Source organism: Oncorhynchus mykiss, chromosome 17 (assembly GCF_013265735.2).
Source record: "Oncorhynchus mykiss isolate Arlee chromosome 17, USDA_OmykA_1.1, whole genome shotgun sequence".
NCBI classification, from domain to species: domain Eukaryota; kingdom Metazoa; phylum Chordata; class Actinopteri; order Salmoniformes; family Salmonidae; genus Oncorhynchus; species Oncorhynchus mykiss.
The window spans coordinates 94864468-94881830 of record NC_048581.1 but is presented as its reverse complement, the minus strand read 5'-3'; the positions used below and the strand labels follow the sequence as shown (position 1 = coordinate 94881830).

The window sequence follows — 17363 nt, the reverse complement described above, 5'->3', positions numbered from 1 at the left end:
CAACACAGCATGGTGACAACACAACATGACAACAACATGACAACACAGCATGGTAGCAACACAACATGACAACACAGCATGGTAGCAACACAACATGACAACAACATGGTAGCAACACAACATGACAACACAGCATGGTAGCAACACAACATGACAACACAGCATGGTAGCAGCACAACATGACAACACAACATGGTAGCAACACAACATGACAACATGACAGCACAGCATGGTAGCAACACAACATGACAACACAGCATGGTTGCAAAACAACATGACATCACAGCATGGTACACTACAGTCGAGGAACAATGGGGAAAGTTATTCTGTTTTGAAAGTTGATAAACTTGTAAACCCACTTTTGAGAAAATGTCCTTTAAATATTTTGGTACACCAACTGGAGAGCTCTTTGTCTACACCCATTCAGCATCATTCACACCCTGTTAAGCTTTAGCCCCACCCATCTCTTTAAGAGTTGATCCGAGCCATTCTGTCCTAACAACAGCAGTGAAGCAACCAAGCTAACTAGCTGCTTCCAGACACAAATGAGAGAACACCTCACTCTGACCATTTTACTCATCCGAGCAGAGCTGGTTAGGCTGTTTTTATGTTATCCAGAGCGTTGGTAACTGCAAATGTGCTGCTGGCAACAATTTAATTACTCTATTTTTGCCAATGTTTACTGACACCGGCTATATTCAACTGGTGTTGAGCGTTCGTAAATTCATAAGTTATTCTGCACTCTGGCACACTCAGAAGAGAGAAATCGTAGTAGATAGCGAATTTACCAGCTATGTCTATCAACAGTTTTCGCAGTGACATCATGAACATTCTATTGAAATGGTTACTTTCATAGTGGAGTCTTTTCTTTAGACATTTAGCTAGCTAGCTAGCTAGCTAAACAATGAACCATAATCCTGACTCGTGAAGTTGCTACCCTGCATGAATCTGCAGGTAGCTAACCAACCGAGTACAATGTTAGCTAGCTAATATTAGGATATAACTAGCAAAGCAAATGGCTCTGAGATACAAATAATATTACTACACAGATCATACACATAATGTGAAGTAGTGAACCAGCCAGCTAACTTTGGCTAGCTAGCTAACAGTACACTTAACTTGAAATGAAAATGACTTTCTGACAAAAATTAGAAACGTGTAATATCTGAAAATGTAGCTACCCGTATACATGGATGGATGCTTCTCCTTCTCTGTCCCGGATGCCATGGTTGCCCTTAGTTTTAAAATGTAATCCGGAGACAAGTGTTTTATACAACAGCCTTCTGGGTGTTCTCTTTTTGACTCCTTCTGCATATTTGCAATCAAATGCCAGAGATTTCTCCATCTCCTTAACTATCAGACTCTATTTCCACTGATTTCAAAACTCGGTCCTCCAGAAAGTGGAGAACACTTATGCAGTTTTTCTACTTGATATCTTTCAAAAAATCCACATTAGAAAGGATTTCCTACACGTACTGACCAACTCAAATAGACAGAAGCTACATGGCAGACCAGTACAGCAACTGCCCGGAATCCGACTGTAAGGCGCTACAGAGGGTAGTGCGTACTGCCCAGTACATCACTGGGGCCAAGCTTCCTAACACCCAGGACCTATATACTAGGCGGTGTCAGAGGGAGGCCCAAAAAATTGTCAAAGACTCCAGTCACCCAACTCATAGACAGTTCTCTCTGCTACCGCGCGGCAAGCGGTACCAGAGTGCCAAGTCTAGGTCCAAAAGGCTCCTTTTGAGTTGATTTACACAACATGCTACCACTTTGAAGATACAAAATACTTTTTTTTGTGAAACAAACAAGAAATAAGACAAAGAAAATGAAACATTGAGTGTGCATAACTATTCATCCCCCACAAACTCAATACTTTGTAGAACCACCTTTTGCAGCAATTACAGCTGCAAGTCTCTTGGGGTATGTCTCTATAAGCTTGGCACATCTAGCCACTGGGATGTTTGCCCATTCTTCAAGGAAAAACTACTCCAGCTCCTTCAAGTTGGATGAGTTCCACTGGTGTACAGCAATCTTTAAGTCATACCACAGATTCTCAATTTGATTGAGGTCTGGGCTTTGACTAGGCCATTCCAAGACATTTAAATGTTTCCTCTTAAACCACTCGAGTGTTGCTTTAGCAGTATGCTTAGGGTTATTGTCCTGCTGGATGGTGAACCTCCGCCCCAGTCTCGAATCTCTGGAAGACTGAAACAGGTTTCCCTTAAGAATTTCCCTGTATTTAGCGCCATCCATCATTTCTTCAATTCTGACCAGTTTCCCAGTCCCTGCCGATGAAAAATACTGTGGGGATGTTGTTCTCGGGGTGATGAGAGGTGTTGGGTTTGCGCCAGACATAACATTTTTCTTCATGGCCAAAAAACACATTTTTTGTCTTATCTGACCAGAGTACCTTCTTCCATATGTTTGGGGAGTCTCCCACATGCCTTTTGATGAACACCAAAAGTGTTTGCTTATTTTTTTCTTTAATAAATGGCTTTTTTCTTGACACTCTTCCGTAAAGCCCAGCTCTGTGGAGTGTACGGCTTAAAGTGGTCCTATGGACAGATACTCAAATCGCCGCTGTAGAGCTTTGCAGCTCCTTCAGAGATATCTTTAGTCTCTTTGTTGCCTCTCTGATTAATGCCCTCCTTGCCTGGTCCGTGAGTTTTGGTGGACAGCCCTCTATTGGCAGGTTTGTTGTGGTGCCATATTCTTTCAATTTTTTAATAATGGATTTAATGGTGCCCCGTGGGATGTTCAAAGTGTCTGATGTTTTTTTTAAACCCTGATCTGTACTTCTCCACAACTTTGTCCCTCACCTGTTTGGAGAGCTCCTTGGTCTTGCTTGGTGGTGCCCCTTTCTTAGTGCTGTTACACACTCTCAGGCCTTTCAGAATAGGTGTATACAGTTGAAATCAGAAGTTTATATACACTTAGGTTGGAGTCATTAAAACTTGTTTTTCAACCACTCCACAAATGTCTTGTTAACAAACTATAGTTTTGGCAAGTCGGTTAGGACATCTACTTTGTGCATGACACAAGTAATTTTTCCATCAATTGTTTACAGACAGATTATTTAACTTATAATTCACTGTATCACAATTCCAGTGGGTCAGAAATTTACATACACTAAGTTGACTGTGCCTTTAAACAACTTGGACAATTCCAGAAAATTATGTCATGGCTTTAGCAGCATCTGATAGGCTAATTGACATCATTTGAGTCAATTGGAGGTGTACCTGTGGATGCATTTCAAGGCCTAGCTTCAAACTCAGTGCCTCTTTGCTTGACATGGGAAAATAAAAGTAAATCAGCCATGACCTCATAAAAAAACGGTAGACCTACACAAGTTGGGTTCATCCTTGAGAGCAATTTCCAAACACCTGAAGGTACCACGTTCATCTGTACAAACAAGAGTACGCAAGTATAAACACTTTGTGACCACGCAGCCATCATACCGCTCAGGAAGGAGACGCGTTCTGTCTCCTAGAGATGAACATACTTTGGTGCGAAAAGTGCAAATCAATCCCAGAACAACAGCAAAGAACCTTGTGAAGATGCTGTAGGAAACAGGTACAAAAGCATCTATATCCACAGTAAAAGGAGTCCTACATCAACAACCTGAATAGCCGCTCAGCAAGGTTGAAGCCACTGCTCCAAAACCGCCATAAAAAAAGCCAGACTGCGGTTTGCAACTACACATGAGGACAAAGATGGTACTTTTTGGAGAAATGTCATCTGGTCTGATGAAACAAAAATAGAACTGTTTGGCCATAATGACCATCGTTATGTTTTGGAGGAAAAAGGGGAGGCTTGCAAGCTTAAGAACACCATCCCAACCGTGAAGCAAGGGGGTGGCAGCATCATGTTGTGGGGGTGCTTTGCTGCAGGAGGGACTGGTGCACTTCACAAAATAGATGACATCATGAGGTCAGAAAATTATGTGGATATATTGAAGCAACATCTCAAGACATCAGTCTGGAAGTTAAAGCTTGGTCACAAATGGGTCTTCTAAATGGACAATGACCCCAAGCATAATTCCAAAGTTGTGGCAAAATGGCTTAAGGACAACAAAGTCAAGGTATTGGAGTGGCCATCACAAAGCCCTGACCTCAATCCTTTAGAACATTTGTGGGTTGAACAGAAAAAGTGTGTGCGAGCAAGGAGGCCTACAAACCTGACTCAGTTACACCAGCTCTGTCAGGAGGAATGGGCCAAAATTCAAGTTAAACAATTTAAAGGCAATGCTACCAAATACTAATTGAGTGTATGTAAACTTCTGACCCACTGGGAATGTGATGAAAGAAATAAAACCTGAAATAAATAATTCTCTCTACTATTATTCTGACATTTCACATTCTTGAAGTAAAGTGGTGATCCTAACTTTTACTCGGATTAAATGTCAGGAATTGTGAAAAATTGAGTTTAAATGTATTTGGCTAAGGTGTATGTAAACTTCTGACTTCAAATGTATGGGTCTCTAATATGGTCATACATTTGTCAGGAGGTAAGGAAGTGCAGCTCAGTTTCCACCTCATTTTGTGGGCGGTGTGCACATAGCCTGTCTTCTCTTGAGCGTCAGAGCTTCCTAAGGTGATCTTTCTCAGTAGCAAGGCTATGCTTACTGAGTCTGTACATAGTCAAAGCTTTCCTTAAGTTTGGATCAGTTACAGTAGTCAGGTATTCTGCCACTATGTACTCTGTTTAGGGCCAAATAGCATTTTAGTTGCTCTGTTTTTTTGTTAATTCTTTCCAATGTGTCAAGTAATTGTTTGTTTTCTCATGATTTGGTTGGGTATAATTGTGTTGCTGTCCTGGGGCTCTGTAGGACGAGCTTGGTTAGGGGACTCTTCTCCAGGTTCATCTCTCTGTAGGTGATGGCTTTCTTATGGAAGGTTGCTCTGCATGCAATATTTGGTGTTTTACGTTGTACACAGATTATACTTTTGCAGAAGTCTGCATGCAGTCTCAATTTGAATTTTGTGAATGTTTGGTTGATGAGCGGACCCCAGACCTCACAACGATAAAGGGCAATGGGTTCTATAACTTTCTCCCTCTCTCTCTCTCTCTCTCTCTCTCTCTCTCTCTCTCTCTCTCTCTCTCTCTCTCTCTCTCTCTCTCTCTCTCTCGATCTGTCTCTTTCTCCGGCGGGTACACCTTCCAGCAGTGTAATGTGTTATTGTGTTGTGTTATTTCTTATTGACGTACTTACAGTCAGCCACCTGCATCTCCCAGCACACAGGAGGCCATTCAGGGGATGTTGTCTATGGCCAACCTGTCCTCCGGGGCTACCGCTGGGGCCACAGCCATCTCCTCCGACACCCCTGGGGCCTGGGGCTGTGACCGACCCGGCAGAAACCACTCCAACACCACCACCGCTGGACGGAAGGGAGGAGCAGCAAGCGGAGCGGGAGGAGGAGTAAGTAAGCGGCCAGCCAAACGACCCCTCAAAAAGACGAAGAAGAGCAGCAGCATCGACAGTGCCGAGTTCGATGATGATCAGGATCACATGGACGCCTGCTTCAAGGACTCAGATTATGGTAACTAGAGATATCTAGTGGAGTTTCCACTAAAGTCATGATACGTTTTCTACTAGAGATATGATAGTTTCCACTAGACATATAATAAATGTTCTACTAGAGATAGAGTAAAGTTTCCAGTAGACATATGATACATGTTCTACTATAGATATATAGTAGAGATTCCACTAGAGATATGATGCATGTTTTACTCAAGCTATAGAGTAGTTTCTACTCGAGATATAGTAGAGTTTCCACTAGAGATGTAATACTTGTTCTACTAGAGATATAGTAAAGTTTCTACTACAGATATAGTAGAGTTTCCACTAGAGATATAATACTTGTTCTACTAGAGATATAATACTTGTTCTACTAGAGATATAATACTTGTTCTACTAGAGATATAATACTTGTTCTACTAGAGATATAATACTTGTTCTACTAGAGATATAATACTTGTTCTACTAGAGATATAATACTTGTTCTACTAGAGATATAATACTTGTTCTACTAGAGATATAATACTTGTTCTACTAGAGATATAGTAAAGTTTCTACTACAGATATAGTAGAGTTTCCACTAGAGATATAATACTTGTTCTACTAGAGATATAATACTTGTTCTACTAGAGATATAATACTTGTTCTACTAGAGATATAATACTTGTTCTACTAGAGATATAATACTTGTTCTACTAGAGATATAATACTTGTTCTACTAGAGGAATAATACTTGTTCTACTAGAGATATAATACTTGTTCTACTAGAGATATAATACTTGTTCTACTAGAGATATAATACTTGTTCTACTAGAGATATAATACTTGTTCTACTAGAGATATATTAGAGTTTCTACTGGAGATATAATACATGTTCTAGATATGTGATACATGTTCCACTGGAGATATAGTTTCCACTAGAGATATAGTAGAGTTTCCATTTGTCATTATATGTTTTCTACTAGAGTTATAGCAGAGTTTCCACTAGAGACGTGATACATGTTCTACTGAAGATATAGTCAAGTTTTCACTAGAGATATGATACATGTTCTACTGAAAATATAGTAGAGTTTTCACTAGATCAGGTATTCCCAAACAGGGGGTACGCGCAAGGCCGTACGTCATATTTTTCTTCACGTGTTCAAAAAGTCCATTGATATTTTCCAACAGGGCTATACATCTGGGTGAGGTTTTTTTCTTGCCTGAGTAATTTTGTTTCACTGCCAAAAAAACAATTAAACCATCTAGTGTTCAGCGTGTTCAACAACACAATGTCAAATACAGGTAACTTAGTCAAATAATTAACATCCAATCACATTAACCGTTACTCATCCAATCACATTAACCGTTACTCATCCAATCACATTAACCGTTACTCATCCAATCACATTAACCGTTACTCATCCAATCACATTAACCGTTACTCATCCAATCACATTAACCGTTACTCATCCAATCACATTAACCGTTACTCTCTCACGGTAAACCTTCCCTCTTCCACAGACATTTAGAAACGAAACATGACCATTTGAAAAATAAGACTCCACTAACGGGTCCGAATTCCACTAACGGGTCCGTATGTAGCCAGACGTAGTTGCTGCTCATATTGGTTTCTGTACTAATGGCGCAAAAGCCATGACAGGGAGACCTAGTGGAGTGGTAACGTGCAAGCAGTTGCTCCCGACGCCACTTGGGTCACTGCAGCATCCACCGAGAGGTTCTTGGGTACACTGCAGCATCCACCGAGAGGCTCTTGGGTACACTGCAGCATCCACCGAGAGGTTCTTGGGTACACTGCAGCATCCACCGAGAGGCTCTTGGGTACACTGCAGCATCCACCAGGAGGCTCTTGGGTACACTGCAGCATCCACCGAGAGGCTCTTGGGTACACTGCAGCATCCACCGAGAGGCTCTTGCTGCCAAGGAAATGCCTGACAGCTTGAAAGACGTTTTGGACACTACAGTGAAAATGGTGAACTATGTTAAAGCAAGGCCCCTGAACTCTCATGTATTTTCTGCACTATGCAATGATATGGGAAGCCACCATGTAATGCTTTTACAACATACAGAAGTGCGCTGGTTATCAAGGGGAAAAATATTGACACATATTTTAATTGACAGACGAGCTTAAAGTTTTCTTAAACCTCTTGAAACTAGGGGGCACTATTTTTATTTTGGGAAAAATAACGTTCCCAAAGTAAACCGCCTATTTCTCAGGACCAGATGCTAGAATATGCATATAATTGACAGCTTAGGATAGAAAACACTCTAAAATTTCCAAAACTGTCAAAATATTGTCTGTGAGTATAACAGAACTCATATTGCAGGCGAAAGCCTAAGAAAAATCCAATCAGGAAGTGACTCATGTTTTGAAACCGTTGTGTTCCTATGCACCCCTATTGGTCACTGAAAGAGATATCAACCAGATTCCTTTTTATACGTATTCCCTAAGGTGTCTACAGCATTGTGACGTAGTTTCACGCCTTTATGTTGAAGAATGAGCGTAAACGACTACATTGCATAAGTGGCCAGCTGAGGGCTCTCAGAGTGATTCTTGCGTAAAAGACAGAGGTAGTCAACACCTTGAGGTTTGATTATAAAAAACGTTTGCCATGTTTCTGTCGATATTATGGATATAATTTGAAAAAAAATTCCGCCGTTGTCATGACCGCTATTTCCGGTGGATTTCTGAACATAACGTGACAAGCAAACGGAGGAATTTTGGGTATAAAAATAATCTTTATGGAACAAAAGGAACATTTGCTGTCTAACTGGGAGTCTCGTCAGTGAAAACATCCGAAGATCATCCATGGTAAACGATTAATTTGATTGCTTTTCTGATTTTCGTGACCAAGCTTCCTGCTGCTAGCTGGACATAATGCTATACTAGGCTATCGATAAACTTACACAAACGCTTGTCTTGCTTTGGCTGTAAAGCATAATTTCAAAATCTGAGATGACAGGGTGATTAACAAAAGGCTAAGCTGTGTTTCACTATATTTCACTTGTGATTTCATGAATATGAATATTTTCTAGTAATATTTTTTGACCGTTGCGCTATGCTAATTAGTGTAGTTGATGACAATTCTCCAGGATCCGGGATGGGTAGTTCCAAGAGTTAACTGACCATGATTTTCACTTGTCTGACCGCTTGCATGATGCCGAGCTTCTCACACAACTGGCCTATCTGGGTGATGTTTTTTCTCACCTGAATAATCTGAATCTAGGATTACAGGGACTCTATTCAATGTGCCGGACAAAATTGAGGCTATGATTAAGAAGTTGGAGCTCTTCTCTGTCTTCATTAACAAGGACAACACACAGGTCTTTCCATCATCATTGTACAGATTAACTCAAGCTTACGGACAATGTCAAATGTGATTTTGCAAGGCACCTGAGTGAGTTCAAATCAACTCAAAGTTTATTTGTCACGTGCGCCGAATACAATAGGTGTAGACCTTACAGTGAAATACTTACTTACAAGCTCTAACCAATAGTGCAAAAAAGGTGTTCGGTGAACAATAGGTAATTAAAGAAATAAAACAACAGTAAAAAGACAGGGTATATACAGTAGCGAGGCTATAAAAGTAGCGAGGCTACATACAGACACCGGTTGTCAGGCTCATTGAGGTAGTATGTACATGTAGATATGGTTAAAGTGACTATGCATATATGATGAACAGAGAGTAGCAGTAGCGTAAAAGAGGAGGTGGTGGGACACAATGCAGATAGCCCGGTTAGCCAATGTGCGGGAGCACTGGTTGGTCAGCCCAATTGAGGTAGTATGTACATATGTACTTGAATGTATAGTTAAAGTGACTATGCATATATGATAAACAGAGAGTAGTAGCAGTGTAAAAAGAGGGGTCGGTGGGGGGGCACACAATGTAAATAGACCGGGTAGCCATTTGATTACCTGTTCAGGAGTCTTATGGCTTGGGGGTAAAAACTGTTGAGAAGCCTTTTTGTCCTAGACTTGGCACTCCGGTACCGCTTGCCTTGAGGTAGTAGAGAGAACAGTCTATGACTGGGGTGGCTGGGGTCTTTGACAATTTTTAGGGCCTTCCTCTGACACCGCCTGGTGTAGATGTCCTGGATGGCAGGCAGCTTTGCCCCAGTGATGTACTGGGCCGTATGCACTACCCTCTGTAGTGCCTTGCGGTTGGGGGCCGAGCAATTGCCATACCAGGCAGTGATGCAACCAGTCAGGATGCTCTCGATGTTGCAGCTGTAGAACATTTGAGGATCTCAGGACCCATGCCAAATATTTTCAGTTTCCTGTGGGGGAATAGGCTTTGTCGTGCCCTCTTCACGACCTTCTTGGTGTGTTTGGACCATTCTAGTTTGTTGGTGATGTGGACACCAAGGAACTTGAAGCTCTCAACCTTCTCCGCTACAGCCCCGTCAATGAGAATGGGGGCGTGCTCGGTCCTCCTTTTCCTGTAGTCCACAATCATCTCCTTAGTCTTGGTTACGTTGAGGGACAGGATGGTATTCCGGCACCACTTGGCCAGGTCTCTGACCTCCTCCCTATTGGCTCTCTCATCGTTGTCAGTGATCAGGCCTACCGCTGTTGTGTTGTCTGAAAACTTAATGATGGTGTTGGAGTCGTGCCTGGCCATGCAGTCGTGGGTGAACAGGGAGTACAGGAGGGGACTGAGCACGCACCCCTGGGGATCCTTAACTTAGTGATGAGCTTTGAGGGCATTATGGTGTTGAACGCTGAGCTGTAGTCAATGAATAGCATTCTCACATAAGTGTTCCTTTTGTCCAGGTGGGAAAGGGCATTGTGGAGGGCAATAGAGATTGCATCATCTGTGGATCTGTTTAGGCGGTATGAAAATTGTAGTGGGTCTAGTGTTTTTGGGTAATGGTGTTGATGTGAGCCATTACTAGCCTTTTAACCTCTCTGGGATATGTGGGACACTAACTTCCCACCTGGCCAAAAGCCAGTAAAAATGCAGGGCGCCAAATTCAAATAAATTATTATAAAAATCAAACTTTCATGAAATCACACATGCAAGATAGCAAATTAAAGCTACACTTGTTGTGAATCCAGCCATGTCAGATTTCAAAAAGGCTTTTCGGCGAAAGCAAACAATGCTATTATCTGAGGATGGCACCCCAGTAAACAAAGAGAGAGAAGCATATTTCAACCCTGCAGGCGTGGCAAAACGCAGAAATAAAAATATAATTCATGCCTTACCTTTGACGAGCTTCTTTTGTTAGCACTCTAATATGTCCCATAAACATCACAAATGGTCCTTTTGTTCGATTAATTCCATCGATATATATCCAACATGTCCATTTATTTGGCCCGTTTGATCCAGAAAAGCACCGCTTCCAACTTACGCAACGTCGCTACAAAATATCTCAAAAGTTAACCTGTAAACTTTGCCAAAACATTTCAAACTACTCTTGTAATACAACTTTAGGTATTTCTAAACGTATATATTATCGATCAAATTGAAGATGGGATGATCTGTGTTCAATACAGGAGCAAAACAAACTGACACTACTTTTCTGGTTACGCGCCTCTATCAAAAGGTACACATGAAATGACGTTCGTTCTGAGCTATGGTACTTCTTCATTACACAAAGGAAAAACCTCAACCAATTTCTACAAACTGGTGACATCCAGTGGAATCGGTAGGAAAAAATCTGAATGGTTTGTCCTCGCCTGCTAAATAAGTTCAATTATACTCACAGACATGATTCAAAAAGTTTTAGAAACTTCAGAGTTTTCTATGCAATACCAATAATAATATGCATATATTAGGATCTGGGACAGAGTAGGAGGCAGTTCAGTTTGGGCACGCTATTTATCCAAAATATTTATCCAAAAGTGAAAATGCTGCCCCCTACCCCAAACAGGTTTTAACAGACTTGCCTAGTTAAATGAAGATTACATTTTCTAAAATGGATTTCACATGACTGGTCAGGGGCGCAGCCATCGGTGGGCCTGGGAGGGCATAGGCTCACCCACTTGGGAGCCAGGCCAACCCACTGGGGAGCCAGGCCCAGGCAATCAGAATGAATTTCTCCCACAAAAGTGCTTTATTACAGACCAAAATACTCCTCAGTTTCATCAGCTGTCCGGTGGCTGGTCTCAGACGATCCGGCAGGTAAAGAAACCGGATGTGGAAGTCCTGGGCTGGCGTGGTTACACGTGGTCTGCGGAGTTCTACTAGAGAACGAAGTTGAGGCGGCTTATTGTAGAGAAATTAATATTCAATTATCTGGCAACAGTTCTGGTGGACATTCCTGCAGTCAGCATGCCAATTGCACAATCCCTCAACTTGAGACATTGTGTTGTGTTTCAAAACTGCACATTTAAGTTGCCTTATATTCTCACCAGAACAAGGTGCCACACCTGTCAGGTGGATGGATTATCTTGGCAAAGGAGAAATGCCCACTGAACAGGATGTAAACAAATTTGTCCACAGAATTTGAGAGAAATAAGATTTTTGTGTGTATGGAACATTGCTGGGATCTGTTATTTCAGCTCATGAAACATAAGACCAACACTTTACATGTTTATATTTTTGTTCAGTAGAGTTTTCACTACATTAGAGATATGATGCATGTTCCATTACAGATATGATACATGTTCCATTAGAGATGTGATGCATGTTCCATTAGAGATATGATACATGTTCCATTAGAGATATGATGCATGTTCCATTAGAGATATAATACATGTTCCATTAGAGATGTGATATGTGATACATGTTCCATTAGAGATATGATACATGTTCCATTAGAGATATGATACATGTTCCATTAGAGATATGATGCATGTTCCATTAGAGATATGATACATGTTCCATTAGAGATATGATGCATGTTCCATTAGAGATATGATACATGTTCCATTAGAGATGTGATGCATGTTCCATTAGAGATATGATACATGTTCCATTAGAGATATGATACATGTTCCATTAGAGATATAATACATGTTCCATTAGAGATATAATACATGTTCCATTAGAGATGTGATATGTGATACATGTTCCATTAGAGATATGATACATGTTCCATTAGAGATATGATACATGTTCCATTAGAGATATGATACATGTTCCATTAGAGATATGATATATGTTCCATTAGAGATATAATACATGTTCCATTAGAGATATGATACATGTTCCATTAGAGATATGATACATGTTCCATTAGAGATATGATACATGTTCCATTAGAGATATGATACATGTTCCATTAGAGATATAATACATGTTCCATTAGAGATATAATACATGTTCCATTAGAGATGTGATATGTGATACATGTTCCATTAGAGATATGATACATGTTCCATTAGAGATATGATACATGTTCCATTAGAGATATGATACATGTTCCATTAGAGATATGATACATGTTCCATTAGAGATATGATATATGTTCCATTAGAGATATAATACATGTTCCATTAGAGATATGATACATGTTCCATTAGAGATATGATACATGTTCCATTAGAGATATGATACATGTTCCATTAGAGATATGATACATGTTCCATTAGAGATATAATACATGTTCCATTAGAGATATAATACATGTTCCATTAGAGATGTGATATGTGATACATGTTCCATTAGAGATATGATACATGTTCCATTAGAGATATGATACATGTTCCATTAGAGATATGATACATGTTCCATTAGAGATATGATACATGTTCCATTAGAGATATGATACATGTTCCATTAGAGATATAATACATGTTCCATTAGAGATATGATGCATGTTCCATTAGAGATATGTGACATGTTCCATTAGAGATATGATACATGTTTTACTACAGATACAACAGATGTTCCTAACTGATGGCTGTCAGTTCTAGAGACAGGGTCTATGAGAGTAAGTCTTTTGCTTTGTTCTTAGCTGAGACGGTGGTTATACAGCCTGTGTTTGTAGAGTGGCCTCTACCCTTCACTCTACTCTGCGCTGCTAGTGGGAGAGAGGTATGGATGGAAGGAGAGAGGATGCAGCTGCCGCACAGCTGGAGAAAGAGGGGGAGAGAAAGCATGTTAATGGAGGGGAAACCAAATACTGCAGCAATGCGCATCATCATCATCAACACATGGAGCAATTTGATTGGTTGGCCTCTGAAATGTGTCATCGCTCGATAGAAATATGCAATTTTCAGGAATGTTACCTTCTAGAAGATTGAGGAGAGAGTGAATAAAAGAGGATGTGATTGAAGGAACTGTGGAAGAAGACAGTGTTGATCTGTGGAAGAAGACAGTGTTGAGCTGTGGAAGAAGACAGTGTTGAGCTGTGGAAGAAGACAGTGTTGAGCTGTGGAAGAAGACAGTGTTGAGCTGGGGAAGAAGACAGTGAGGCGCTGTGGAAGAAGACAGTGTTGAGCTGTGGAAGAAGACAGTGTTGAGATGTGGAAGAAGGCAGTGTTGAGATGTGGAAGAAGACAGTGTTGAGCTGGGGAAGAAGACAGTGAGGCGCTGTGGAAGAAGACAGTGTTGAGCTGTGGAAGAAGACAGTGTTGAGATGTGGAAGAAGGCAGTGTTGAGATGTGGAAGAAGACAGTGTTGAGCTGGGGAAGAAGACAGTGAGGAGCTGTGGAAGAAGGCAGTGTTGAGCTGTGGAAGAAGACAGTGTTGAGCTGGGGAAGAAGACAGTGAGGAGCTGTGGAAGAAGACAGTGTTGAGCTGGGGAAGAAGACAGTGAGGAGCTGTGGAAGAAGACAGTGTTGAGCTGTGGATCATGAGGAGCTGTGGAAGACGACAGTGTTGAGCTGTGGAAGACGACAGTGTTGAGCTGGGGAAGAAGACAGTGTTGAGCTGTGGAAGAAGACAGTGAGGAGCTGTGGAAGAAGACAGTGTTGATCTGTGGAAGAAGACAGTGTTGAGCTGTGGAAGAAGACAGCGTTGAGCTGTGGAAGAAGACAGTGTTGAGCTGGGGAAGAAGACAGTGAGGAGCTGTGGAAGAAGACAGTGTTAAGCTGGGGAAGAAGACAGTGAGGAGCTGTGGAAGAAGACAGTGTTGAGCTGTGGATCATGAGGAGCTGTGGAAGACGACAGTGTTGAGCTGTGGAAGAAGACAGTGAGGAGCTGTGGAAGAAGACAGTGTTGAGCTGGGGAAGAAGACAGTGTTGAGCTGTGGAAGAAGACAGTGTTGAGATGTGGAAGAAGACAGTGAGGAGCTGTGGAAGAAGACAGTGAGGAGCTGTGGAAGAAGACAGTGAGGAGCTGTGGAAGAAGACAGTGAGGAGCTGTGGAAGAAGACAGTGTTGAGCTGGGGAAGAAGACAGTGAGGAGCTGTGGAAGAAGTCAGTGTTAAGCTGGGGAAGAAGACAGTGAGGAGCTGTGGAAGAAGACAGTGGTGAGCTGTGGATCATGAGGAGCTGTGGAAGACGACATTGTTGAGCTGTGGAAGAAGACAGTGAGGAGCTGTGGAAGAAGACAGTGTTGAGCTGTGGAAGAAGACAGTGTTGAGCTGTGGAAGAATACAGTGCGGAGCTGTGGAAGAAGACAGTGAGGAGCTGTGGAAGAAGACAGTGTTGAGCTGTGGAAGAATACAGTGCGGAGCTGTGGAAGAAGACAGTGAGGAGCTGTGGAAGAAGACAGTGAGGAGCTGGGGAAGAAGACAGTGAGGAGCTGTGGAAGAAGACAGTGAGGAGCTGTGGATCATGAGGAGCTGTGGAAGAAGACAGTGTTGAGATGTGGAAGAAGACAGTGAGGAGCTGTGGAAGAAGACAGTGTTGAGCTGTGGAAGAAGACAGTGTTGAGCTGTGGATCATGAGGAGCTGTGGAAGAAGACAGTGTTGAGCTGTGGAAGAAGACAGTGTTGAGCTGTGGAAGAAGACACTGTTGAGCTGTGGAAGAAGACCGTGTTGAGCTGTGGATCATATATGATCAGGGATGGAACTTCAGGATTTGTTTACTAGCCCGGGTTGAAATTCTAGGCCATGCGATATTTGAAAAGACAAAATGAATCTCGCCGGCGGGCTAGTTCGGTACGTTTTCTACTAGTCTGGTCTGAAAAGTACTTGCCTTGAGTTAGCAGGCTAGCTTAATATCCATCCCTGTATATGAGTGTTATATATGAGTGCTATATATGAGTACTAACTAACCAGAGGGTGTGTGTTTGTTCCAGTTTACCCTTCTCTGGAGTCTGAAGAGGATAACCCTGTCTTCAAATCCAGATCCAAGAAGAGGAAAGGTTCAGACACTCCATACAGCCCCACAGGTACTGTACACCTGTCTCTAATACTGTATAGATGAAAGGTTCAGACACTCCATACTGCCCCACAGGTACACTACACCTGTCTCTAATACTGTATAGATGAAAGGTTCAGACACTCCATACTGCCCCACAGGTACACTACACCTGTCTCTAATACTGTATAGATGAAAGGTTCAGACACTCCATACTGCCCCACAGGTACACTACACCTGTCTCTAATACTGTATAGATGAAAGGTTCAGACACTCTACAGCCCCACAGGTACACTACACCTGTCTCTAATACTGTATAGATGAAAGGTTCAGACACTCTACAGCCCCACAGGTACACTACACCTGTCTCTAATACTGTATAGATGAAAGGTTCAGACACTCCATACTGCCCCACAGGTACACTACACCTGTCTCTAATACTGTATAGATGAAAGGTTCAGACACTCCATACTGCCCCACAGGTACACTACACCTGTCTCTAATACTGTATAGATGAAAGGTTCAGACACTCTACAGCCCCACAGGTACACTACACCTGTCTCTAATACTGTATAGATGAAAGGTTCAGACACTCCATACTGCCCCACAGGTACACTACACCTGTCTCTAATACTGTATAGATGAAAGGTTCAGACACTCTACAGCCCCACAGGTACACTACACCTGTCTCTAATACTGTATAGATGAAAGGTTCAGACACTCCATACTGCCCCACAGGTACACTACACCTGTCTCTAATACTGTATAGATGAAAGGTTCAGACACTCCATACAGCCCCACAGGTACACTACACCTGTCACAACTATGGACTCTAGACCTGCCACAACATACAGTGCATTCAGAAAGTATTCAGACCCCTTGACTTTATTCAAATTTTGTTACGTTACAGCCTTATTCTAAAATCAATTCAATATTTTTTTTCATCAATCTACACAGAATACCTCAATGACAAAGCAAAAACTGTTTTTTTACATTTTTGCAAATTTATATATATAATAAAAAAAAAACTGAAATTTCAACATTTACATAAGCTTTCAGACCCTTCACTCAGTACTTTGTTGAAGCACATTTGGCAGCGATAACAGCCTCCAGTCTTCTTGGGTATGATGCTACAAGCTTGGCATACCTGTATTTGGGGAGTTTCTCCCATTCTTCTCTGCAGATCCTCTCAAGCTCTGTCAGGTTGGATGGGGAGCGTCACTGTACAGCTATTTTCAGGTCTCTCCAGAGATGTTCAATTGGGTTCAAGTCCGGGCTCTGGCTGGGCCACTCAAGGACCAAGGACATTCAGAGACTTGTCCCATAGCCACCACTGTGTTGTCTTGGCTGTGAGCTTAGGGTCGTTGTGCTGTTGGAAAGTGAACCTTCACCCCAGTCTGAGGTCCTGAGCGCTCTGGAGCAGGTTTCCATCAAGGATCTCTCTGTACTTTGCTCCGTTCATCTTTGCCTCAATCCTGTCTAGTCTCCCAGTCCCTGCCGTTGAACAACATCCCCACAGCACGATGCTGCCACCACCATGCTTCACCGTAGGGAATGGTAAGAGGTTTCCTCCAGACGTGACGCTTGGCATTCAGGCCAAAGAGTTCAATCTTGGTTTCATCAGACCAGAGAATCTTGTTTCT

The 17363-nt window shown here is 42.0% G+C and overlaps 1 protein-coding gene across 1 annotated transcript in view; it reads left to right on the top strand.

The window, feature by feature from the left end:
- The window catches only part of phf2 (PHD finger protein 2), a 134794-nt gene that overhangs the window by 114408 nt on the left and 3023 nt on the right, over positions 1-17363 (top strand). The window contains exons 18-19 of the mRNA XM_036951005.1: positions 5221-5546; positions 15659-15751. Coding sequence (XP_036806900.1) covers positions 5221-5546; positions 15659-15751 — 419 coding nt within the window. The remainder of the gene's footprint in view (positions 1-5220; positions 5547-15658; positions 15752-17363) is intronic.